This window comes from Lampris incognitus, chromosome 16, assembly GCF_029633865.1.
Source record: "Lampris incognitus isolate fLamInc1 chromosome 16, fLamInc1.hap2, whole genome shotgun sequence".
Lineage (NCBI taxonomy): Eukaryota > Metazoa > Chordata > Actinopteri > Lampriformes > Lampridae > Lampris > Lampris incognitus.
In genome coordinates this window covers 36,841,554-36,867,300 of record NC_079226.1, presented here as the reverse complement: position 1 = coordinate 36,867,300, position 25,747 = coordinate 36,841,554, and the positions used below count along the sequence as shown (strand labels likewise).

The window sequence follows — 25,747 nt, the reverse complement described above, 5'->3', positions numbered from 1 at the left end:
CCATTGTGGCCAACCGGTCGTTTATAAATGGGGGCAGTATTGCTCTTGCGGCTGTTTCGGCAGGAAGCATTAACAGTCCCTCGAATACCGGCACCACCCGAGTTTCTTCGTTCAAAATAAAAACGATATAAATGAACAGTCCTGTATTTCTTTGTCATTTTTTTTGGTCAGTGTAAAGAGAGGAACTGCAGTGGTCAGAAAGACGACGAGAGAGGAAGGTGTGTGAGAACGTTAAACACAAAAAAGACAACTTCAGCACAACCTTCCTTTCGTTACTAGTGACATGGTTGGATTCCAACAGCCGAAAATAATGGATGGAGTCAACAGGCACCCGCCTCTTCAGTTGCTCTGTGGGAGCTCTGCAAAGTGGGTCCCAGGAATTCCCTGCCCCCCCAATATGGGAGGGGTAAAAGGAAGGTGGGGTAGCAGTAACTGGCAAGAAGCCACCTTGGCTCAAAGGTCCGATGTAGCCGCCTCCTCCTCTGCGTGCTTTTGCATGTGTGTGGGCACCCCCTGCAAAACAGGGACAGACAACACTTAGCACCAAAGCATACTGCAGGGTACTCAACAGATACACTATTTGATGCAGCTATCTTCATTTACAACAAGCTGACTTCAGGCTTGTTGGAAATTAAAATGGTTAATTTGCACTACTGTGACCCAAGAGTGAGCAGTTGTATATTCCTACCAAACAACACTGAATGTTTTCTCATCGGTACACATCTGCTTGACTCCCCCCTTTTTCTCCCCAACCTGACAGTGAGGAGTTTCACCAGGGGGATGTAGTGCGTGGGAGGATCCCGCTATTCCCCCCAGGTTCCCCCTCCCCCCTGAACAGGTGCGCCGGCCAACCAGAGGAGGCGCTAGTGCAGCGACCAGGACACATACCCACATCCAGCTTCCCACCCAGAGACACGGCCAATTGTGTCTGTAGGGACGCCCGACCAAGCCGGAGGTAACACGGGGATTCGAACCGGCGATCCCCATGTTGTTAGGCAACGGAAGAGACCTCTATGCTGCCCAGACGCCCGACTGCACACTCGTTCTCCAGTGTGCTTACTGTTGACATCAGCCAGTGTAGCATTTGGCTGGAATAAAAACTTGAGTTCTCTCACGTCTGAATAACATGTGGATGGGAAACTACGCTGTGCGATCAAACTGAGGTGAGTTCCAACACAGAAACCTGGTTTAGACAGTTGAATGGAGAGGAGGGAATGAGATGTTTGCCTAAACTGGGTCGGCGATAACTCCATAAAGCCTGAACATATCCGGCATTTCCTTCCCCTCCATACCCGGACCTGTCATCTAGCGGAGCGGAGGAGACGGCTCTTACCTGCTTTGAGCAGTTGCGGGAGGAGAAAAACTCGTCACAGTTTTTCCAACGGCACTTCAGCGTCTGGAGGTTGGGGTTGGTGTGGTCGTTGAGCAGGTGGTGCTGCAGATGCTCCATCAGCCCAAAGTTCAGGGAACAACCATGCCACTGTCAATACAAGACGTAAATACACTCATTCATAAAAATGTTTTGTCATCAACTGCTTTGCAGAATGACCAATATAAAGAGAAGAAACACCACTAATAAACCGTTTTCCAGCGACGTTTCCACAAACCAGGGACGTGACTAGTTATTAATACCATGAAATTGACTTAAATTGTATTGATGAGGCCAGAGTGTGTAGTTGAGTCTGTGTGTATATCTGGATATGAAACAAGACACGCACACAAACTAAACGACAAACTAGCAGTGGAAGCTCAAAGGTTGTTTAAAGAGCAAGGGGAAAATGAGTGGAGCGATAAGAATAGTTGATATGTTGTAAATTAGGACAGATTGTGTGCTGGACCAGGGGAGTCTGGGTAGTGTGGTGGTCTATTCCGTTGCCTACCAACACGGGGGTTGGCGGTTCGAATCCCCGTGTTCGCTGCGGCTTGGTTGGGCGTCCCGACAGACACAACTGGCCGTGTCCTCTGGTCCGTCGGGGTGCCTGTTCAGGGGGAGGGGGAACTGAGGGTGAAAAGCGTGATCCTCCCACGCACTACATCCCCCTGGTGAAACTCCTCACTGTCAGGTGAAAAGAAGTGGCTGGCGACTCCACATGTATCGGAGGAGGCATGTGGTAGTCTGCAGCCTTCCCCGGGTCGGCAGAGGGTGAAGCAGTGACCAGGACGACTCAAAACAGTGGGGTAATTGACCAGATACAATTCGGGAGAAAAAGGGGGGGGGGTAATAATAATAAAAAAAGCTTGTGTGCTGAACCAAATAAATGGGACCCCCCCCCCCTTTCTCCTGAATTGGACTTGGTCAATTACCCCACCCTTCCGAGCCATCCTGGTCTCCGCTCCACCCTCTGCCGACCCGGGGAGGGCTGCAGACTACCACATGCCTCCTCCAATACATTTAGAGTCACCAGCCGCTTCTTTCCACCTGAAAGGGAGGAGTTTCACCTGACAGTGAGGAGTTTCACCAGGGGGACGTGGCGCGTGGGAGGATCACGTTATTCCCCCCATTTCCCCCTCCCCCTCAAACAGGCACCCCGACCGACCAGAGGAGGCACTAGTGCAGCAACCAGGACACATACCCACATCTGGCTTCCCACCTGCTGTAGGGACGCCCGACCAAGCCAGAGGTAACAGGGGGATTGGAACAGCCGATCCCCGTGTTGGTAGGCAACAGGACAGACCGCTACGACACCCGGACGCCCCCAAGAAATGGGTCTTGACTGTGAACTGAATGCTTAGATGTGTACAAAGACCATCTCAGATTCCCCGATAGCAGCAGAGACTCTAAAAGGGATTTCCTGGTCTGCTCCCGCCTTCTTCGCCGTCTGTTCTACATGTGAACCCGTAAACCTGAGTTTCTACTGAAGGACAATTAAGACTTGGTCAAAATATATTTGCGGTTCTGTCCGTCTGTCCCCGGCCCACATCTTACCCAGCAGCGGTAGTTCTGCATCAGGTTCAGCTTGACTGCTTGCACGCTGCCGTCATAACATCCCGTGTAGATCTTAAATACAAAGTACACAACAAACACAATTCAGCACCTAGTTCATACAGTCATACTTTCCACACTGCAGGTGACAGCAAGACATACCATCTCTGTTACGCTCACACTGAAGAGCGAACAGACATGCAGCTCCTCTTCAGTGAGAGCTACAACATTACTGGGGAATGAGGACGTCTTCCAGCCAGTGTCTCCATTTTCAGTTTACGTTTCACAAAGTGATGTGCTGCATATAGGGGCGGCGTGACAAGATATCTCACCATGCTCTTGTGGACAGCCATGCACATCAACATGTCCTTGTGCCCGCCATAGACCTGCAGTTTTTCGTGGGACTGTGGAGGGAGGGTTAAGATTAAAATCAACATTCGTGTGTCCATGTCCAAGTGTGACCTGTCTTAGGTTCTAAACTCTTCTTCAAACCCAAACAGAACGCCAAGCAGCCAACACGTGTTGTCCTGCACACACTCAGCAGTCGCTAACTGAACATAAACAGCTTATTGTGCATTATAAGCAGGTCAAAGGGTGACGTGAAAGCTCTGCAGGGTTAGCGGTTGCATTAGCGTTTGTATTACTGTGACTTGTCAGATGAGAGGAAGCAGACCTGTAGCTCGTAGACGCGGACCAGTTTGTCCAGACAGGCAGTGATCATCACCTTCCCCATTACAGCCACCACAGTGACGGCGTGGCTGTGGCCCTTGTAGATCCGCACAAGCTCTCCAGTCTACACATGAGTTTGAGGATGGAAGACATTTCTCTTGAGACAAACAGGATGATTCAAATCAGAAGCTAACCCCCAATGTCACACTTGGTCTAGCCCAGTGCTCTGGTTCTCATCTGCTACTCAAGAAACATCTGATGTCTTGAAATCTAAAGCAAGCCAAATCTTCTTTTTTGGATTTTTTTCCCCTCTTTTTCTACCCCAACTGTACTTGGCCAATTACTCCACTCTCCCGAGCCGTCCCGGTCGCTGCTCCACCCCCTCTGCCGATCCGGGGAGGGCTGCAGACTACCACATGCCTCCTCCGATACATGTGGAGTCGCCAGCCGCTTCTTTTCACCTGACAGTGAGGAGTTTCGCCAGGGGGACGTAGGATCATGCTATCCCCTCCTCCCCCCTGAACAGGCACCCTGACCGACCAGAGGAGGCGCTAGTGCAGCGACCAGGACACATACCCACATCCGGCTTCCCACCGCAGACACGGCCAATTGTGTCTGTAGGGACGCCCGACCGAGCCGGTGGTAACACGGGGAGTCGAACCGACGATCCCCGTGTTGGTAGGCAACGGAATAGACTGCTACGCTACCCGGACGCCCCTGAGCAAGCCAAATCTAATGTAAGACCCGAGTGTCCGCAACTTCAGTACACCCGGGGGAGTTGTTTGAGTGATGAAAGGGTCGGATGACTCACATAGATGTTGTGCGTGTGGATGAACTGATCACTGGAGCCGCTGAACACCAGATCGTTCACCACCTGCAGGCAGACAAAGGCAACAGTGAGGGGAGGAGCTTCAAATGGGGACCGTTTAAGTGGCGGAGGAAACATGAAATTTTCAAGTTTGTTTTTTCCCCTCCTAAATTCATTTCCTGTTTAGTTTCAGATTATTTGCTCGGTGATCAAACTAAAAGGCTACATGTGATGAACAACATGACAGTGACACAGTGATAAACTAAGATGATCAGAACATCCAACTGATGCGACTGATAACCTGCAATCCAATAACAGAAAATATACCAAACAAAATTAAAGGAACTGAGGACCCAAATGCAGACGTGGTAACAGGTGGAACAAAAGGTTTACCGGTAGGAACCGGGGTATCGGGACCACACGTGAAGAGAACACGCTACAGACGTGGTAACATGGTGGTGACATAGTACCGACACGTGGACCGCTCTGACAGCGAACAAACTAAACAGCCAAATGTAAATACACTGACACTTGATTGAATAATCAACAGCAGCTTTGGGGCAAATGGGTAAGAGAGAAATACTGGTCAGGACTCCGGACCGGGATGGTGCTGTCAGCGCAGGACAAGACATGAGACATAGAAACCAGGGCCAGAGTGGCTGGAACCGGGAGCGACCATGACGCCATTATTATTCTTCTCCCCAGTTTGGCCCATAAGTACCTTTTTTTTTTAATCTGGCACAGAGACAGACATGGTAACTCACTACTGTCAGACAAAAGATGGTACTGACTGGCCAAAAGTGGGCGCTATAATAGGCCTGCTGAACATTTTAGCCACTAGAACTCAAACTCTGCTAATATAATTTTTCCACCATTTTGTAATTGCTGAAAACCCCTCAAATGACATCTTCTCTCGAACTGTGAGTCTAAACAACGGCTAGGTGTTGTGGGGGACTCGTCGTCACGGAGCGTCGGACCAGGCTCACCTTCATGCAGAGAACCGTCTTGGTGTGTCCCTTTAGGGTGCGCAGCAGGAGGCCGTTTTTGGCATCCCTAACGCTGATGGTGCTGTCGAAGGAGCCCACCAGCAGGATCTTCCTGGCCCCTGCCTGTGCCGAGGCCAGGCAGCTCACCGCCCGTGGCCCGTGGCACTCGAACACATCCAGCTGCTTGTTTGTCTGCAGTAGCCGAGCATTTATAAACACGGATTAAAGCCTGTGGTTACTGAACGTCATTCCTCCCGCCCTACACAGTTTGGCTGAACACCTTTCATGATTGTACGATAATCGTGTAAATACTGGACAGTAGAGAAGTAACAGCTAAGGATTACTCTGTTGTGCATATTTTCTAATACTTGTGTTTTGTTTTGTTATATATTTTGCACTCGATGATAAGATGCTAATTTCTCTAAATTCCTTCACCCCCTTGCCCGCTTGATGATCTTTTCCCAAACACAAGAGTTTTCTTCAGAGGGTGATACGTTACATTACATACGTTATATCCCTGCTGGCATGCTGCACTTTTCTCACCTTGAGGTTGAAGGTGACCACGGTGCCGTTTGCAAGGCCGGCATACAGAATCCTCCAGCGGCTGTGGAGACAGAGGACCCGGTCTGGTAGACAGAACTGCTGTTCAAACTCCCCTGTCTGCATTACGTGAGAATAACGTTACAGATGATTAGAGTCCGAAGGGGAGCCGACTCCGGGAATGCTGGAGGCACAACGTTTCAGAATTCAGTGATTTCCAGTCTCACCTTAAGGCTGTAACAGCGTATGGTCTGGTCACTGGAGCCAGAATAGAGGCGGTGCTGGAGGCCCGGCATGGCTGACACCACCAAGCAGTTCACCTTGGAGCTGTGGCCCTCAAACACGGCCACACATTTATGACTCTGAAGGCACAGGAGTGGAGAGATGAGGAAGGCAAGAGATGAGACAGGGACACAGTACGGTGCTGACAGATTCCAGCTGTATTATCAGCGGTTATTTCACGTCACTGTATGCGACAAAGGAATGTCAGGCAGACGGATGTTTACCACATGTCCCGGACTACTAGTCGCACTGGAGTGTAAGTCACACTCAGCGAAAAAAACACGCTGTTGCGAGAAAAAAAAAATACTTTGGTGTACAAATTGCATTTATATGGCGGTACAGTACTTCTAATTGAGTCACAAGATTAAACGGTGCCAGAGCCGGCTGCGAGGTACTGCAACGGAGGAAGTTCACCTGACAGGGGCCATGCCGGGAATGGGCGAGGCTCCACCCTTGACCCCGAGGGGAAGAGGAAAAGATCCTCACGCACCGCCGTACCTAACCCCCCGGGTTGAGTCCCCCTCGCCTCTCGTGAATTTGTATCGCTGCCGGTGTGAATCGTTTCGATGCGAAACATTCACCGGAGAGTATTTCGCATTTTCGTGTCGTGTATACGTCACGTCACCGTTGTGTAAAGGCCTTTAGTTAAAATGCAATGTATTTGTCCAACAAAACTACATTGTGTAAGGCACTTAGGGAATATAAGTCGCAGGACCAGCCAGACGAGTAAAACAGCAGCGACTTATAGTGCGGGAAATACAGTAATTGTTTTGACACTTTGTTTCTGAAAGCCCTTAATTGCTTGCTGTAATGCTGACAACCTAGGAATTTAAAGTGGCGGGTAACTGAGCTCAAATCTGTGTTTTGGGATACGTATACCCCAGGAAAACATATCAGTAACCACCCAGCCAATTCTGTATGATTAAAAATGTTGCGAAGTATATAAAACAAAGCTTCAAAAACGTGTAAAAATCTGCAGCGTCCACTGGTTTCAGACTCTGGGGGCGTGGCACCGAAAGGAAGACGGCCAAAAAATCAAGAAAGGAAAACGGGAAAAATACCCAAAAACGGTCTAACTCCGCAAATCAGTTCTATACATGGTTCAACACACTTTAACATGTCAACAGCAATACATCTCCCACATTTATCAAGTATTTTGAAGCAAATCTGTCAATTTGGTTACCCTGCTCTTTAAAGCTTATTCTGCTGCTGCAGTCATCATATATTCATATCATATCTATGTGATGTGTCTATAGAGTTTTGAATCGCCATGTCAATTAAATGCCTAAAATCTAAACATCGGAGAACACGTCAGAGTACATATGAGAGTATCTATTCCGTCTGCTCTCCATACTCCATACTGATCAAGCTGTAACTATGAAATGCAGTGACCACAGTTTAAGGTTGTTGTTCCACCAGGACTGTGACCATGGCAACAAACAGGCAGATGGAGAAAGAATGACAGGAAAACGCTCAAGAGTCCATTATAAAGGAATGGAAGAGGAAAGGCAGAGTTTGCTAACCATTTACAAAACTTCTGCGAGTCCCGTTGCTCTGTTCTCCGTGGTTCTTACTGGGGTGTCAAAGGTGCTTAAAACTAACTGGTAGCTCGCCGTGTCTGTCATTTTATGCAAACGGTGATTTGCTTTGAGATTTCCCGATAATTTCATACCAACCAGCAACATCACATGGCTGGAGAGTGACACCAGCTCTTTAACAACATCATTGGTTTGCAATCGTCTTATTAGGTGCTTTGATGCACACATATATCGTTTCACCTATTCGCCAAACGTTAGTCCTGGAGCAATAACATGGCCTTCGGTTCATAATAATAATAATAATGTGCCGGCAGTGACGGGGTTAATACCGCTGGTGTCGTTCCAATACCTTACAGCATTGGGAAAAACCAGCTGCCTACTCACCACCAAGTTGAAGGCCCTGACGGTGCGGTCCCCGGAGCAGGTGTACAGCAGTCCATTGTCGATCTGCATTGCGTTCACTGCCTCATGGTGACCCTCGAACGGCCCTTCGGTGGGCATGTTGTCCTCACCGGGGTCGGAAGACGCGTCTGTAAAACAAACACACACACACACACACACACACACAGAGTAGTACACACAGTACACACAAAGAGAAACTGAATCTCACACAGAAAAATGGATAAATACACAGTGAAACATATTTCCATATGGATCATCTCCTAATGAAATTAATTCAGCATTATTTATTATATAGATGATTCATGATTCAATGAGGTGAGGGCTGCAGACTACCACGTCGCCAGCCGCTTCTTTTCACCTGACGGTGAGGAGTTTCACCAGGGGGACGTAGCGCATGGGAGGATCACGCTATTCCCCCCAGTCCCCCCCCCCCCCCGAACAGGCGCCCCGACTGACCAGAGGAGGTGCTAGTGCAGCGCCCAGGACATATACCCACATCCGGCTTCCCACCCGCAGACACGGCCAATTGTGTCTGTAGGGACGCCCGACCAAGCCGGAGGTAACACTGGGATTTGAACCTGCGATCCCCGTGTTGGTAGGCAACGGAATAGACCGCAACACTACCCGGATGCGTGAAGAAAACGTTTTAATAAACCAGCACCATGCAGTAGACCGATATGTAACCAAGTCTAAAACTCCTCATCCTTCACTAAAGAGACTGCTGTGTGTGTCAACAGTCACCACAGAACTCCACGAGAACATGAATAACTGCAGCACAGACAGCATGTGAGACTGACCTACCTGATGATGGCTTGGACATCTTGGCCAACGCAAGCGGCATCTGTGCGTCACTGTTGGGAAAGAAAGGGACACATCACCACTGAATGAAAGAATTTCCATCTCTCTTTAGCAAGCTCTGCCATTAAGCATTTGATGGCTCGGATGTATAATAATTATACTCCAAATAAACAGGACCCTGACCGGAGCTAGCCCCGATTCACTATCATATTCACTATTAATATGTCAGTATGTTATGATCTCCGGTACATGTGGAGTCGCCAGTCGCTTCTTTTCACCTGGCAGTGAGGAGTTTCACCAGGGGGATGTAGTGCATGGGAGGATCACACTATTCCCCCCTCCCTCCTGAACAGGCACCCCGACCGGCCAGAGGAGGCGCTAGTGCAGCGACCAGGACACATACCCACATCCGGCTTTCCACCCACAGACACGGCCAATTGTGTCTGTAGGGACACCTGACCAAGCCCAAGGTAGCACGGGGATTTGAACCAGCAATCTCTGTGTTGGTAGGCAATGGAATAGACCACCACGCTACCCGGACGCCCGTTAGAAGCGTTTTCTACGTCTGTCACTCGCACATCTCGAAGAACAGATATGCTGCCATCTTATTAACTGTATCAGTCCACACCGACTCCGTTTTCCAGTCTATTTTTGTCACGTTTTGTGAAGCGTAATCTAGACAGACATGTTTAAATCACAAATATCCCGCTGTATATGTGTTTTGAATTATTAACCGCATCTACATTAACTGACCAAGGCTCCCAATCTGTCTGTGAGCTTGTCTGTTTCACTACAGGCAGACTCCCCTCACTCGCTACGGTGGGTGTGGAAAAAAAATCAACACATACAAACGTTGTTGAGTTCTTCCCATGGAGCCGACATGAAAACTATTTTGGTTCAGTAAATGTCTGCTGTCAGTCAGCCTGGCAAAGGCAGGTCAGCCGGCGGCTGTCCAGTCAGCTCCCCGGGAGCTGCTTTAGACACACAGCTGAGACGGGCAGAGACGTCCAAACACAGACAGCCGATAAATCACACAAATCCCCCACGTTCAGTATTTTGTGAACTTATCTACAACATCTGTGATGTCCCTCAGTTTCATCACAGTTCGTTATAGTTTTATGTAAGATGGAGTCAGTGTGGATTGGATGACAGAACGCTTACGCGCCACTCAAGTCTCACTTCCAGTTGGAAAGATTAAAATCTCGACAAAGCCTGAATAGTAAAAGAGTGATGAATCTCACTTCTCGTGGGGCTTGACTGCATGTGACACATCCATATCACTGGTGGAAGTGACCTCGTTGCAGGCCAGCTTCTGTGGTTCTGCTCTGGATGAGTCGGGTACAGGGCCTGAGGCTGGGGTTTGGCTGTACGTCTGGGGCTGCTGATAGGCTGCGGAGACCTCCATTTTGTCCTCTGGTTGCCATGAGTCAACATTCACCGTCTCAATAGGGGCTACCTGTGGGAGCTCCACCATCTCTAACAGGGAATCGAAGTCATCTTCTTTGGGTCGGGCAGCCAGAGAGAGCAGGCAATGGGGCTCCTCAACCCCTAACCCCCGGCTCTTGTCCTCATTCACACCCTGTTCCTCCTCCTCGCCCTCCATAGCTGCCGGTGGTGTGGACGTGCTGACATGAGAGCCCCCGCTGGGTCGCCGGCGTGTCCGGATACGCCGAGGCCTCACCACCTCCTCCATCTCCAACTCAGTGTCACTGCTCTCAGCAGGCTCCGCCCCCTGAGTCTTCTTCAGCGTCCTTCTTTTCTTCAGCCGCCTGACACGCCTTCCATTTCTCAGCTCAGGTGGCGAGGGAGGTGCGGTGAGGACACGAGGTGCCGAGGACAGTTCGCAGGACTGGGAGGCAGTCTGTTCGGCGAGGCTCCCGGCTTCGGAGCTCCGCCGGCTGGCTGGGGACAGCGCTGAGGGGTTGGGTTTGAGGTCAGATGAAGAAGGGGTGATACTGTCCCTTTTGGCTTTAACTGCCCTCTCCATCATTAAGCCCAAAGCTGACAGGCTCTCTCTAGATCCTGCAGGCTCTCGGAAGCCATCCTGGATGGACTCTCTGTCAGCTTGGTACAGCTCACACCTTCTTTGCAGAGACGACAGGCAGTTTTCAGGAGTGTCTGAAAATGAAGCATTTTTGAGACACACAAGGAATACAGTTACAATAATGGTCATTCACAGCAATACAAATCTCTCATTAAACGACTGACCAACCACAGCATTAATGACTTGAACTACATTGCAGGTATTTGTCATGAGAGAAATACCAGACGAAGAAGAAGAAAGAAGAAGAAGCCACTTTATTTGACATTGTATTCTTACAACTAATTTGTTCTCTGCATTTAACCCATCCTATTGTATAGGAGTGGTGGGCAGCTGCAGCGCCTGGGAACCAACTCCAGTTCTCCTTTCCACTGCCTTACTCAGGGGCACAGGCAGGAGGATCAACCCTAACATGCATGTCTTTTTGATGGTGGGAGGAAACTGGAGAACCAGGAGGAAACCCACGCAGACACGGGGAGAACAGGCAAACCCCACAAAAAAGGACCTGGGGACGGTCTGGGGTTCAAATCCAGGACCTTCTTGCTGTGAGGCAACAGTGCTAGCCACTGGGCCACCGTGCCATCCTGCTACACCTCTATTCATTTTTTCTAATAAAATTCCATGATTTTCTATACAGTGATATGTAGCAAAATGTCAACCGATACACAGAAATGAACTGAGAACAGAACATGTTAGCAGGGTGCAAGCTCACTTCCAGCTCATAAACACTCATCTAAGCCACATATGATTACTTCACCAATAAACCAAATTTGAACAAGATATTTTGTATCGGTCCGGTTCTTTAGCCATGTTTACTTTCTTACACTTAGCTGTCTTCAGTATCCAAACGCAGCGCAACAGTAAGAACTGTGATTATAACAGGGCGATAGACATGTAGCGATGCAATCAGTTTAGCAGTGCTCACACTCAAATAGCCTGTTTACATCTGCGACCAATATTACGCAGCATCTGTGTTCAAGAGTTACACTTTTTTCATCACTGATATGCTGCACACAGGCAAACTCACATGAGCATGACCATGGGTGTTACCTGCATAAGAGGCGGTACTAGGAGGTCTCGGCAGCTCTGGAGTGGTGCTGTGAGCGCAGGGAGCTAGGTTATCTTCAGGCTCTGGTTCTGGTTCTGGTTCTGCAGTGACAGAGACGGGGGACAGAGGCTCCTGCTTGACCACTACAGGGGTGAAAGGGAGTGTGGCGGAGCGGGGAGAAGTAGACTTGTCGAGCTGGTTGGCACAGTCCATACTGGAGAGGGCGGTGTCCGAGACCACGGACAATGTGGAGGCCTGGCATGGCTCAGGCGCTACACAGTCCATCTTTTCTTCCTTCACGTTCAGTTGAGCTGCCCCTTCAAAACCATCTAGAAAACACGGGATCAGCGTAATCTTTTCATTGGTAGCTTGAAATGGCGACAACCTCAGTATTGCAATATGATCCCATGTAACATGCATCAAACTGCCAGTCATCTAAGACCACAGACCACTGTTTTCTTTATAGTTTTGGAGTCCCAGTCTTTTTTTATTCATTCTATTCTATTCTGTTTTGTTTTTTGTTTTTTTTTTCATGTTGCAAGTGAAATAACCTCTGACCATAAGTCATTTTCGAATATTTCCTCATTGGGTTAACTTGTAGTGAAAGTGAGTGTAATGGTGATATTGAATTCATTCTCATTTTTGGGGGGGATCCATTGCAACAGTCTTAAGACCCCCTTGTGGGGTCCCTATACTGCATTTTATATCAGCACGAGGACTCAACTTCATATTGAAATTTGAAGACGTGCAGTAGTTGTCCAAGTAATCATTTCCATGTTGAAATGTGTGTATTAATCACTTCCTCTTCTAATCAAAGTGATGTACAACGGCTAAAAAACAAAACAACATGCTTGAAAGAAATACTAATCCTTACCTTGCATCCCTTTGAGCAACTCGATGCGCTTGTTTCTTAATGCGCTCATCTCCGTAGTCATCTGCAAAAGGATAAATCATCAACAGCAAATCACCCCATCCATCCATCCATCCATTATCTAAACCACTTATCCTCTTCTCAGGGTCGCGGGGATGCTGGAGCCTATCCCAGCAGTCATTGGGTGGCAGGCGGGGGGGCCACCCTGGACAGGCCACCAGACTGTCACAGGGCAGGCAGACACACACACATTCACACCTAGGGACAATTTAGTACGGCCGATTCACCTGACCTACATGTCTTTGGACTGTGGGAGAAAACCGGAGCCCCTGGAGGAAACCCACGCAGACATGGGGAGAACATGCAAACTTCACACAGAGGACGACCCGGGACGACCCAAAGGTTGGACTACCCTGGGGCTCGAACCCAGGACCTTCTTGCTGTGATGCGACCACGCTAACCACTGCACCATCATGTCGCCAGCAAATCACTTAAAGGAACAAAATAACTTTTTTTTGGCTCATAAGCAAATATGTCATAAAATATCTTTGAGCTCATCTGGGATGTGAATCTGAGTTTCTAGTCAAAGGAGAGAAAAAAAAAAGAAAAAAACAAGGGACCTGAGCACACTGAATATGTTTGAATGAATGTCCTCTCATCTCATAATGATCTGCTATCATTATCCTGCAAATATCCGTAACACACAAAGAGAAATGAGATGAGATGGAGAGAAAGAAAGAGGCAATGGTAGTAGCAGAAGGAAGGAACAAGGGAATAATGATCAAAAGTAGGTAGGATGGAAGGAGGGAAGGTAGAAAGGAAGGTCGCGTCCTACCTGCTGTTTCACCACCAGGAGACGCTGTACCTCCAGGTAGGCAGACTCCAGGGCAGCCCTGGCCCGGATCAGACTGCTGTCCACAGTCTGCAGGGTACGACTCAGCTCCTCCTCCCGCAAAGACACAGTCAGGAGCTGGTCCACCTGGAGCTTCTCTGTGAACGACACGTGCAAAGTCACCAGCTGGGCTACGACACACCAAAACCAGAGCGCCACCTCTCAAAACCTTTGTGATGTTACGATCACCTTGCAAGAGCTGCAGTATATATAGTTAGTGACTTATTTTATTATCACCTTTAATACTGTCCTCCACTGGAGTGCATTCTGAGCTATCTTATGTGTTGAAATCAAAACGGCCCTTCACATCATTACCACCCGCACTGTCTAAAGTCATTAAAAAGACCTGTAGTCATGTTGCATGCGTCAACGCAAAAAAATTAGTCCCCAAGACGATGATTAAAAACCAGAAATACATTTCATACCCTTGTTTGAATACCAACCTCTTTTGGATTTGATTTTTCTTCTTTTGCTCTTTCTTTCCAAGCTAGCAGGCTCTGGGCTTGGAATGTCCTATGAGAATATAAAGATATAGGTAGTCAGTACAACGACGTCATTTTGTGTTTGCATTTTTGCATATCTGTATGGGTTGGAACACACTCAGATGCAGTGCGTCACAATGACTCCTGAATTTCCTTATATCCATCAGAAGTTCCTAGACGGAATTTTTTCCCCCTACATTCCACTAGACCAACCCAGACTCTGACACTCACCCCGCCTGCTCTCCGCTTCTTCCCCGTCCCCTGGGCGTCGCACAGCTCTGTCCCGGAGCTGCTGTCCCCTAGCACAGAATCAGAACGCTGCAGGTCCTTCACGCTCCCTCTTGGTGTTCCCTCTGTCTGCCGCTGGCTGTCTGCCTTCCTATGCGCTAGTGTAGGGCTAGGAGAGGACAAAGACCCCTGCTGCTGCCCCGAGCTGCTATGTGCGCCAGGCCGGCCAAATTCCACGCTGTGCGGGGTCTGCTTGGAGGTCTGGCAGACAAACAGGGAGTTACTGGAGGCAGAGCGGTCGGGGGCCACGCTGCTCTCTGACAAGCAGCGCTTGCGGGGTGTCATCGGAGTGGGGTTGTCTGTCAGCGACTCCCATTGGAAGCCCTCCAGAAGGTGGATGCCATCCTCCTCCTGGCTCTGCTCCTCCTGGTCACATGACACCATCTCTATACCAAACCTAGAGGATTATGGGATGTAGCAGGGGTACTTGTTAGAATTATAAGCACATACATACATAACATTATTATAAGTGGAAAGGCTCGCTGTATTGACCCCTGAATGTGTCTCACCCAACACCTGAATATATATAATAAACTTGCAGCCTCAATGTGGCAAATCTGAATCTCATAATCCTACTGTCAACCCAGTTGGTGTAATTTCATGTACTTTTCACCTTCACCTTTTTGAAACACAATGTTTTTGCTAACTCCGCTTTTTTAAAAATTACGTGCAACATATCTTAATTTGTAAACCTTTGCATTTTTATAATTTTATTCTGAAATTCAATCCCTGTACAAGTAAGCCAAATTCTAAGTTCTCCATTGTCTTACCTGGGCATGCCTTTTCCTTGTTCCTGCTTCTTCCTGACTTCCTGATACACCTGCTCCCAGTTCACGCTGCGCCGTGACCCTGAGCAGCTGATCAGCTGCCGTACAGTTGGTTTGAGCCCCGACTCCTTCTCTGCCTCACCCCGCCGAGACTCACTCAGGTTCCGGACCCGCCTGGCGATGTTCAGGTTGGGCTCCCGGCTGCCCATTTTGCTTTTGGAGCTCATGTGCTTCGTGAGGTCACGCTCCAGAACAGGGGGCAGGCCAAGTTTGGAAAAGCTGGATGCGGTGGACCCCGAGGCGGTGTGCATTTCACTACTTCCTGAGACGTCGCTCTCTGAGCCCTGCCCCGTTTCCATGGCCTCAGTGGCCAACGAGCCACTTCCCTCCTTCTCTCTTTTACTTCCATCGTTCCCATCTTCCCCGCCAGATGTCATGGGCCCCGAGCTTTCCGCAGTGGATGTACTGACTTGCACTGACTGCAGAGACTGGCTGCTGTCTGCAGAGGGCAGCACAGGCCTCATTCTATCCTCGCCACTGGAAAAAGGCTTGATTGAGTCAGGAAGAAATACTTTGGTTTCTTCCTGTCTACAATTGTTTTCTTTGTTTGCTCCAACCCCGGTCTCTAGACATTCCTTTTGCTGTTCCTCTGCAATGTGAAGCGCCATCCTGTTGTCACTGGAGATATCTGCTGAGACCCTTTTCTCTAACATGGTCTCTTTGGCTTTCTTCAGCATTTCTGAGAGCTGCTGTTCCTGCCTTGACTGCAGTGGCCCAATGGGTGAAATCTTAGAACTGATTCCACTTTGTTTTGTGGTTGACTTAGATTGTTTATGTTCTTGACTGGAGGCCTTACAGAGTGGGGTTTTAACACCAGACATCAGGGAATCCTTTTGATTTCTGAGCTCCACTGGCTTTTCTGCCATCTGCTTTGAGGGACCAGGTGAGGAGGCTGCAAAGGCATCCCCCTGAGCACTGCTGCTTCTGCTATTGCTGCTGTCCTGCTGCCTTCTATATCTGGACTTCTTGTTTTTCCCATCACCCCTTTCCTCATCACAGTTTAGCGGTCTTACTTTTTGTTTATGCTGGAGCTGCCTATTGATGGCACTGGTATCTGATGCCTTTTCATGTTCCTGAGGGGTGGGGACCTTAGGGCGCTTCTCCAAGGGACTGGAGTGGGATTCCTTTTGGGGTACAGAGTCAAAAAGTTTGGCTGGTGGATAAGGTGACCAGCGACAAGCTTTGTCCAGCTTTGGATTGCTACCAAAGGTCTTGGTGCTTGGGCCACTGTTGCGGTCACATTCTGTATTTTGCCCCACCCCATTTTGATGCCCATCCAATCGGCCTCCCTGGCCACTGCCTTGATTATGAATAGCGCAAGCAAAAAAACTGGGTGGAGGCGGGTAACTAGAGACAGACCCGAATAAACTAGAGGGCCCACTCTTCTGCTGGTACTGGGAGATGTTGTTCCGGCCATACACACCATGAGCACTGCCTCCATTGCTCAACCAAGGCAGTCGACCTCTCTGACTACCAGGGAAAGCTCCCTGATCCCACTGCTTGTTGCCCCAACCCTCCTGGTTCTGGAAACTACCACCGGCCCACTCTCCAGAACCATAGTTTCGGAAGTTGGGAGGCTGCTGAGCATGCCACGTGGCACTCTTCCCCTGCTTCCTGTGCTGCCAGGGTCTTGAGTCTGATGCAGCACCACCTGCTCCTCTGCTGCCAAAGAGTTGGCTCCCAGTCCAGGCTCCCTGCCGATTGGGTCCACGGACACCCCTCTGTCGCCAGGCACAGTCCTGCTGGAAACGCTCCTTGGCTTCTTTCAGCCGCCGCTGGAACTCCTGCTGCTTCAGTCGCTCTGCCTCCTCTTTGGCTCGCTTGGTGGCAGCAGCCTCCTCCTCTTTTCTAGAACCAAAAAATGGTGATAAAATTACAGTAGCAAAACATTGGGGAAAAATTCATTACATTTAAGAGTTTATCTTTGACTAACCAAACAAATAACATTCCTTCTATGTGCAAAAATCTTTGGCTATGACTAAAGATTCCAATAAAGAGTTCAAGGAGTAATGTCAAAAGGCAAAGGTCAGAGCCATAATGTCCATCTGTATGGCAAAATGAAAAAGTACCCGTTTCCAACCCAAGTTGTTACACTTTGTTATTTTGAGGTTAAGGGAAACTGCACAAAAATAAATATCAAAGTGGTACAATTAATCTTCTGTTTTGAACAATGCTTAGAGTGTCAACCATACAACCGTATCTCTTTCTGAATAATGTCACTGGCAGGTATCAAGCCTTGGGTTGTGCTGTGACCTGAGGTGGTGACCTCATGGGGTCCATGAGGCGGAGGAAAGTTCTGGCATGTGACGGCTTGACAGCTGCCTGCCAGCTTTTGCCTCTGACAGTGTCAACATGTAATCACACCTTCCCAACTGTTCCAACTGGACCGCCCTCTAAGGTTACTTGATATCGAAGCAGGCATTTTTTTTTTGTGTTAAGTTGATCATGTACACACAGGAAGGACTTAGGATGTTTCCTGATATCTCACCACCATGCTCCATTAGAAAATCATTCAGCTGTGGTCATTTTACACAGCATAGAATTGGGAACAAAACAGAGGCCTGACAAAAAGTGGACAACTGTAATCTCTCATTAGAAATTATAGATGGGAGCAGTTTGTTTAGCACAAATTAAGAAACTCCATCTTGTTTAAGTCAGAGATTTCATACTGGAGGGCAGAGTGAACTGATAACTTGAAGAGGCACGCGTAAGAACTTTGACTGTCAGGAGTCGAGCTTTTTTTAGGCTGCAGTCCTGACATACGACTCCAACCCCTCGGCTAAATGAGACCTGTGAGCACTGCCCAGCAGTATGTAGCTATACTTGGTTCAGGGAGGTATTGGTAGCCTATGGGGTTTTCATAGCATTTTCATTTGCTAATCGGGTAATAAAGTCCAATAAAAAAACAAGATTAGGACTTCAGAAAATTGCTAAAAGGATCGTAACCGCAATACAATCTATTCTAAATTCTGTTACTTTAATTTCTAGATATTTTGTGGTTGCAGTGAATCCCTGCACCAATCAAATTGCCTGTTGAGGAAAGTCATCTGCTGTGTTCAAACTGAGGCAATGCAAAGTACTAGCATAGCATTTTGCCATTGTACACAAAGTTTCTGCCTATTTGCTCCCACATGGGACAGAGTTTAAATACTAATTTAGCAAAAACATGATTTTGATGTTTGCTTATTTGACACCACCTTACTTACTGCCACCTTGGTACATGCATGGCAGATTTTTGTAATCTACACTGGTTATAACAAATACAAGATAATATTTTTTTATTTTCAGCCAACAGTTTTATTTTCCATGGCCCACGAAAATGCTGGGTTTTAAATTAATTTCCCAACAAATCGTTCGAGTCTTACCGGATCAGCTCCTTTCTCTTCTCTATCAAGTCCACCAGCGCTCGGTCAAAATAGTCTTCGTCTTGGTCGTTCCCGGCATTCCTGCGTTCTGTGGCCTCTACGTTCTCCTTGTGCAGGGTGCTGGAGATATGGCTGGCGTAATCAGTTAGGCTCAGCACGATTACCTGGCACACCTTGCATTCATGTCCACAGTCCCTGGGGAGGGAAGGGGAGAGCGGGCGTTCAACAGTTCCTTCGGGCATGGTTCTGATCTAGTCTGATTCGGTTTTTTTCTGCCTGCAGAGCCTCATACAAAGTATCCAGGCTCTACTTTCTGGTGTTTAAGAAGTCAAAACAAAATAAGGAGAGGAGATTACTCGACAATCCTTTGAAGTTTACAAAAAAAAAAAAGATTTTTCAACTCTGCACAGATCAGGAGGTAAACTAACTTAGGATTTCTCTTGTTTTACAAAAAAATAAAAATAAAAAAATTTAAAAGTTAAAAATTTGTGCTTCCTGATCTTTTCTTTTGTTTCTTCAGCAGGCCTTAGGAGGCAGGGTGAGGGCAGGAGGCGCAGCCAGGCAGTGCCCAGGCCACATGCTATTCTAGCTGTGTTTGTCGGGCCACAACAACCAGCCACGCATGCACGCAGCACAGCGCTGGGAAGGTGCAGAAGGGGAGACGGGTGCACCCTCTGCCTGCTACGCTCTCATGATGGTGTCTGCTGTGCTCTGCGACTCTATAGATGGCTATGTCTGTTTTTCACCTCAGACTCTGCCTGGAGAGCGACGACCCAGCCCCCATCCATGGCCAGGGTGTGTTATTAGAGCGTTAACCCCGTGAGCTGAAGATCCTGTTGACCAATCCCAAGGCCCATGTAACTGGAGCCCCGTGCAGCTGCACATAATCCCCACTTTGAGACCTTTCCCAAGTATGCCATACTGTGGTTCTGAGTGGGACAGTGACTTCGCTGGCTGCAGTACAAAATTCTTTCTCAGAAGTGTGCCATGGCACAACGCCATTTTCAAATCCCTCATGCAGTTGCCGAACTTATTACATTTGTATTCACTCATTTATTCAATGCAACTTACAAGTGTTGGCAATTAGCAGTTAAATTTGATTTTTACCACCTTCATCATGGAGTGCTGTATGATAATCATATGCATATCAAGAACAACGGTAATCACATGCATGTCAAAATGAGTGCTATTAGTGTAGGTACACCTTAGCATCAAGAGGTGGGGGCATAGCGGAATCAAAGAACAAAATAGATGTACATTGCCACAATTCAGAAAACAGATAAATTATGCTGTCAATTGCAAGTGGAAGAGGGCTCAATAGAAGACACCAGTAGTATGGACGCAATTGACCTTTCGCAAAGTCCCGCCCCCCTTAGTTACTGTCCGTCAAGCATTTCAGAACTATCCCGGAAGTAGCCGGAAAACACCAAAACATGAAGGAAGAAATCAGCGCGTTGTGTGGGTAAAAGTAATAGTAATAATATGTTAGCTGTATTAGCTATCAATAATAGCTAGTAGCTAGCTTAGCTTGGAGCAGACAGGTATTTTTGTTGATTTTGGATGGATTAAGCTGGCCATGGGGTCTGCTATACTGCGAAATCTATTGCCGATATTGCTCTTCTTGCGTTCTGGGTTTCAGGAAGGGAAAGAAAATTAGACCCCCTCCAAACTTTTCAGATATCTAGTATCCGATTTGCAGATCCCATAGGCACACCGTTTCAGCATTTTGTTGTGTGTTTGAAAGCTTGACGGACCGTTGCTAAGGTAGGATTGGACAAGCACCATTCTGGGGCGGTACTTTGCGAAAGGTCAATAGTGATGGCTGGCACCAATACATTAATAATACGGTTGGGTTTAGCTTTTATTTTCTTTGGTCTCATTTTTTTTCTCAGCTACAATGGAGGAAGTAATTAAACCTGCACATGACACTAAGACCCCGTTTACACTTGGTTTTAAAATGCGTTTTGGGCAATTGGATCACAGGTGGACAGCGAGACACATTGCTGTTTACACCTGTGTCTATCATACGTCTCCAAATGCGCCCTGCTGACCACTTGTGATCAGATTTCATTACTCCGAAGAAGAAGATTTCCTATTACATCCTTGTTGGGGACGCATCAGGACGCATTAGCGTTTACACTACAAAAGATATGTGGTCAAATGCGTCCCAGACCACCTCGGCCAGTGGTTTGAGTAACCGGTTCACAAAACGTCTTGGTGGTCGTTTGCACTTGTAGTTAGCCTTGTCCACTTGTGATCCAATTGTAAAAAACTCATTTTAAGACCAAGTGTAAATGGGGTCTTTGACAGTGATACATTTCTTAATTGCATCTGGCTAGTTTCTAACTTTCCTTACAAATCTTTGCCACCCATATTTGGCCAGAGACAATATAGAAATTATCAATGCTGTTGGACAGACTTATTTCTAATTTTTTTCCTTTTAAAACTCCACTTAGACTGCAAGGAATAAAACGATATTCAATTTACATGTCAAAATTTATGGGAATTCCCACTAAACTGGTATCATTCTCAGAAGTGAAGCCTGAATCCCCTATATGTTCCAGCCTAGACTTCTCTAAGTCACTGACAGGCCAAATTCTTCACTAATCTCAGTGTGGGAGTCACGAGACAGCCAGTTGCCTTCAATCGGTCATGCCTGTTGTTCCGAGAGAGATTGTGTCTAAATATATAAGTCACAGTTGAGACAGCTGGCCCTCCCAATAAGTGCCACACACGTGTCCATGATACACGTGCCTTTGGGACTAAATTGGACATGAATCAAACTATTGAAACAAAGTTAGATCCATTCAGATACAATCATTACAGTTTACTTAAGTTATTGTGAGTGTGTTGCTTTGGGCATTGAAGCTTATATCTTTTTATTGCTGAATATTTTATAGATATTCTAAAATATCTAACTAAATGTTGTAATCAAGATTTTTTAAATCACGATTTTTAGCCCCAGTGATTTTGGAAATAAAACTATGAGGTTGTATTTTTTTTAACCTTATGTTAAAGTCCTGACAATGTTCAATTACAGCAGGTATTCAGTAGCTCATGCAATGAAATGTTGTTTCAATAACACTGAAATAGTCTATCACTTAAATTGCAAAATCTAACACTGCAATTAGGACAGGGATACACGGATTCTCTGGTACAGTCCTAATTTCAGGTTACTTGGTTTGCATGGTATGCCTTTCTTGAACATCTATCACAAAACTCACCGTCCTTTCAGATTCTCCAGCTCCCGATGGTGCAGCATACTCCTCATGTGCTCATCCATCTCCTGCAAATAAGCAATACAGAAACACATGAAAATACAGTCTTCCTATTGGGGAGCCTTCAATTGTAGTTTCAAAAAAAGATTAATTTTTAAGTTCCTCTTTTTGATTAAATCACTATCAGACTTGCGCTGTTTCTCGGGAAGGAGTTATTAATGTGGCACATAATCTGACAATCTTTTTTTGAGGGGGGGCGGGGTAGGAGAGGGACAATTTTTAAATGTGTGATTCTCAAGTTTGTTTTGGAATATGTTTTGTTGCACAACACTCCAGCATGATGTATACAGTTTATCTTGTCCATCCAAGTATGCTGAGGGCATAGATTTTGTTACATCTAAATAAAAATAATTTCTATATCACTACACTCGGGGGTTAAATTACCTGCTTGGAGTTGCAGATCATTTCACAAAGGATGCACTTCCTTTCTCTCCCCATTTTGGATGCAAGCTGATGTCAGGCCATTACTGTTAATGGAGAGAAAAATATATATTCAAAATAAAACATATAGTCTTAAAAGTGAAGCCATCCAGAATGTTCTTGAACACTTATAGTGTGATTTCAAGTAAACAGGAGATGGAACACATTCCATCCTAATTATGTACAGTGCAGGTAGGCAAAGTGCTGCCAACTATCATATTGGTAGCTTAGTTTTAGGCAGCAGCGCAGGACACACCAGACAAGTGCACAGGAGACGACGGAGTCAGGGAATCATTTTCCCCACACCCACACCCTCGCTCTTCAACAACATGCTTCACTGCCACGGCCAAATGCCAGTGCAGATTTCAACCTCTAATTCCAGCCTGCTGATGGAGCAACTTTGCGGCCAGAAAGGCAGAGATGTGGGAGCACGAGGTCCATGTCTGGGCTTGTTCAACATCCACGGGCCCATCAGCCACCAGCCAAATGCTGGTGAACTCTGGCCGCGGCTGGGTAGTTTGTTTCCCCTTCTGATCATTTTAAAAAGGTGCGTACTATATTTTGGAGACTTTATCCATCCTTTAAGTGTAGACGGCTGATTAAATTGTCAAAAAGAGCACATGAACTGTGGTACGAAGCAGCCACAGCACTAGCTAGGGCTAGCTTCCTGCTCTGTTAACAAGAACTTGCAGGTAAAAACACTCACGGGGACAGTCATTTTTCTTTTTCTTTCCAAAAACAGTCTATACTTCCCTGATTTTTGTTCCACGCTAAACCATAACAAGAGCAGGAAAGCACCATTGCACCCCGCACTTCTATAGTCTAGAGGTTGAGGCTACTGCACAACAATCCTCAGTTAACACGACTTTGATACAGCCATGATCTCAAGATCTTTCATATCTGATGGAACATCTGCAATTCCTGACACCCCACAGCGAACTAGGCCATGCTGGTTATACTGAGCGGTAACATGTAAGGGAGCAAAGTTTAATATAGTATAAGGACTAAATCTAATTTGGCATTCGGTCATATTTTTGGAGGCATTTTTTTTCTCTCTTCATCATTAGTAAGGCCCACATGGTGTTGATGACAGCATCGAAGCCATCACATCACAGCGAGGTTAGCTGGCCTATTTATAACGTTATGGGTCAAAGGGTCATGGAGCACATTTCCTCACACACCCCTTCATACGAGCGGATGTGTGTCAGATAAGGTCAACGTTAATGATGTCAAGGATACATTTATCTATGGCAAGCGTGTTCGGGGGGGGGGGGGTTGGTGGTGGATGCTTCTTATTGCTTTGAACTGTATTTCATCAATACGAGGAGGATTCCTTACAGATCTCGCAACCCTTGAGTTGTCCTTTGCAAGACGAGTCTGATCGTTGGACATCCACATAGCAGCTCCACAGTTTTGGTCTTAAACGATTCCAGCAGCAGCAAAAACACTGTGCAAAGATCGCATTCAACCCAAGCAAGCTTGCCCCGATAACATGGTGTGCAGCGGCTGGCTGGCTAGGCCCCCTTTAGTGCAAGAAACGGTCGTCTTGCAAGCGCCTGTTTAGCTTGTGAGCAAAACGGCTAACATTAGCAGAACGACCAGAGCGGCGTGTCGTCATCGCCGACACGGGAAGTAGACGTTAGCCTAGTCAACATTCCCAACACTCGTTTGGGAAAGCTGCCGTCGTCCCCCTGTTCTGCGGTTAGCAGGCAGCCAGCTGGAGTGTTTTGCATCTTAAGAGGCAGCCGTGGCACACTGTTTAGTCTGATCAGATACGCCCCCCCATCGCGCAATGTTGACAGGGCGGTTATGCTAGTTAGCAAGCTCATAAACGCACCTATACGTTAGCATGCAACCTTCTAACGTTGTGAGGCTGAAGCTAAACACCCCCCCCCCGGCCAGCGTTAGCAACGTTAACAGCAACAATGCAACGGTAGAGTAAAACGGGCTCGGTCTGGACAAATAGCGACAAACCCTTTCTGCTACCTTCGTAACGTCCAAACGCGTTTATCTACGGCATTTCCGCATCCACCGACGAAGCTAGCCAAGCTAACCTAGCTAGCTTAGCTGTAGCCAGTGACAAAGCCTCGCCCCCTTGGGTGCCGAACCGAAACAGGGCTGTGTTCACGAGCGACGCTGTTAAGAAAACCCATCGACCGCCTCGTCAAACGAAGCACGCGGTTTGGGTAATCAAGCGCTCGTGCTTGTTGATTGTTGTCGCGCGCTTAAAATGGGGGCACCGAGGAGTCTCGTGTTCGGGACTGCGTTATTGAATCGGGACTTTAAACAGAGTTTCAACTGCACTGCACTGGCCAACGTTTTGCTATCGCCTCATCAATGAAAACCACCCGCCCGGGTCGCGGCCCCCTTCACCGGAATCGATCAGAATCAACTTTATTGGCCGAAAGTGCCTATGCACACGAGGACTTTGATTCTGGTACACAGCAGCTTCTAGCACTTGTAAACACCACACACACACACACACACACACAAAAGAAAGAAAGAGAGAAGAAGAAAAGAAATGTAAACTACTAATAAGACACGTTAGCCCCTATGTAACGGGTCTGACCCTTTAGCCGAGTGGTTAGTGATGTCGCCTTGTGGCGCAGTACACTTCGTATCGAATCCCGTACCGGGCAAGAAAATAACCGGTTACAGAAACAACAACAGAACATTGGAGGCAAGCATGTATGCACGACAGGTATGTCGCTACAGACTTCTCCATGGATTGTCACCTTTTGTCGTGGCGGGGAAGCTTGCGTGGTCCTGAGATGTTTGGGTTACTTCCGTAACCCCGGTTCTCTGAGTAGCATGAGCGTGAGACGTCTAGGCGCGTGCAGGTAGCGTAGCGGTCTATTCCGTTGCCTACCAACGCGGGATCATCGGGTTCGAATCCCTGTGTTACCTCCGGCTTTTAGTCGGGCGTCCCTAACAGACACAGTTGGCCGTGTCTGCGGGTGGGAAGTTGGATGTGGGTATGTGTCCTGGTCGCTGCGCTAGCGCCTCCTCTGGTCGGTCGGCGCGCCCCACGGTTCGGCAGAGAAGGGGTGGAGCGGCGACCTGGACGGCTCAAAAAGAGCGGGGTAGCCGGCTCTGTACAACAGGGGAGAAAAAAGGGGGAACATTGAAAAAAAAAAGAAGAGTGAGACGTCTTACTATGGGATACGCCCCCTCGCGTATTCACAGAAGCACTACGCCTTTTTTTAATTGCAAAAAATACACATATGTAACCGGTTATTTTCTTGCCCGGTGCGGGATTCGATACGAGTTGTACTGCACCACAAGACGA

The 25,747-nt window shown here is 47.5% G+C and overlaps 1 protein-coding gene across 1 annotated transcript; it reads right to left on the bottom strand.

The window, feature by feature from the left end:
• znf106a (zinc finger protein 106a) lies at positions 1-24,481 on the bottom strand. The gene is made up of 23 exons (XM_056296073.1): positions 24,445-24,481; positions 22,423-22,505; positions 21,985-22,046; positions 18,761-18,955; positions 15,339-17,243; positions 14,690-14,965; positions 14,512-14,659; positions 14,242-14,311; positions 13,742-13,896; positions 12,910-12,970; positions 12,038-12,364; positions 10,188-11,064; positions 8,950-8,999; positions 8,131-8,276; positions 6,154-6,288; positions 5,930-6,046; positions 5,387-5,578; positions 4,404-4,466; positions 3,597-3,716; positions 3,256-3,327; positions 2,927-2,998; positions 1,334-1,480; positions 1-513 (listed from the first exon to the last, which is right to left on the bottom strand). The coding sequence occupies exons 2-23, from the start codon at positions 22,474-22,476 to the stop codon at positions 454-456; spliced, it is 5,304 nt and encodes a 1,767-aa protein (XP_056152048.1). The 5' UTR covers positions 22,477-22,505; positions 24,445-24,481; the 3' UTR covers positions 1-453.
• Positions 24,482-25,747: the final 1,266 nt, after the last annotated feature.

Coding starts and splice junctions, on each gene's coding strand:
- znf106a (XM_056296073.1), bottom strand. CDS start 22,476: ATGGGGAGAGAAAGGAAGTGCATCCTTTGTGAAATGATCTGCAACTCC. Junction 18,956..21,984: donor CTGGAGAATCTGAAAGGACG/GTGAGTTTTGTG, acceptor TTCCCTCCCCAG/GGACTGTGGACATGAATGCA. Junction 4,467..5,386: donor AGACGGTTCTCTGCATGAAG/GTGAGCCTGGTC, acceptor GTCTGCCTGCAG/GTGGTGAACGATCTGGTGTT.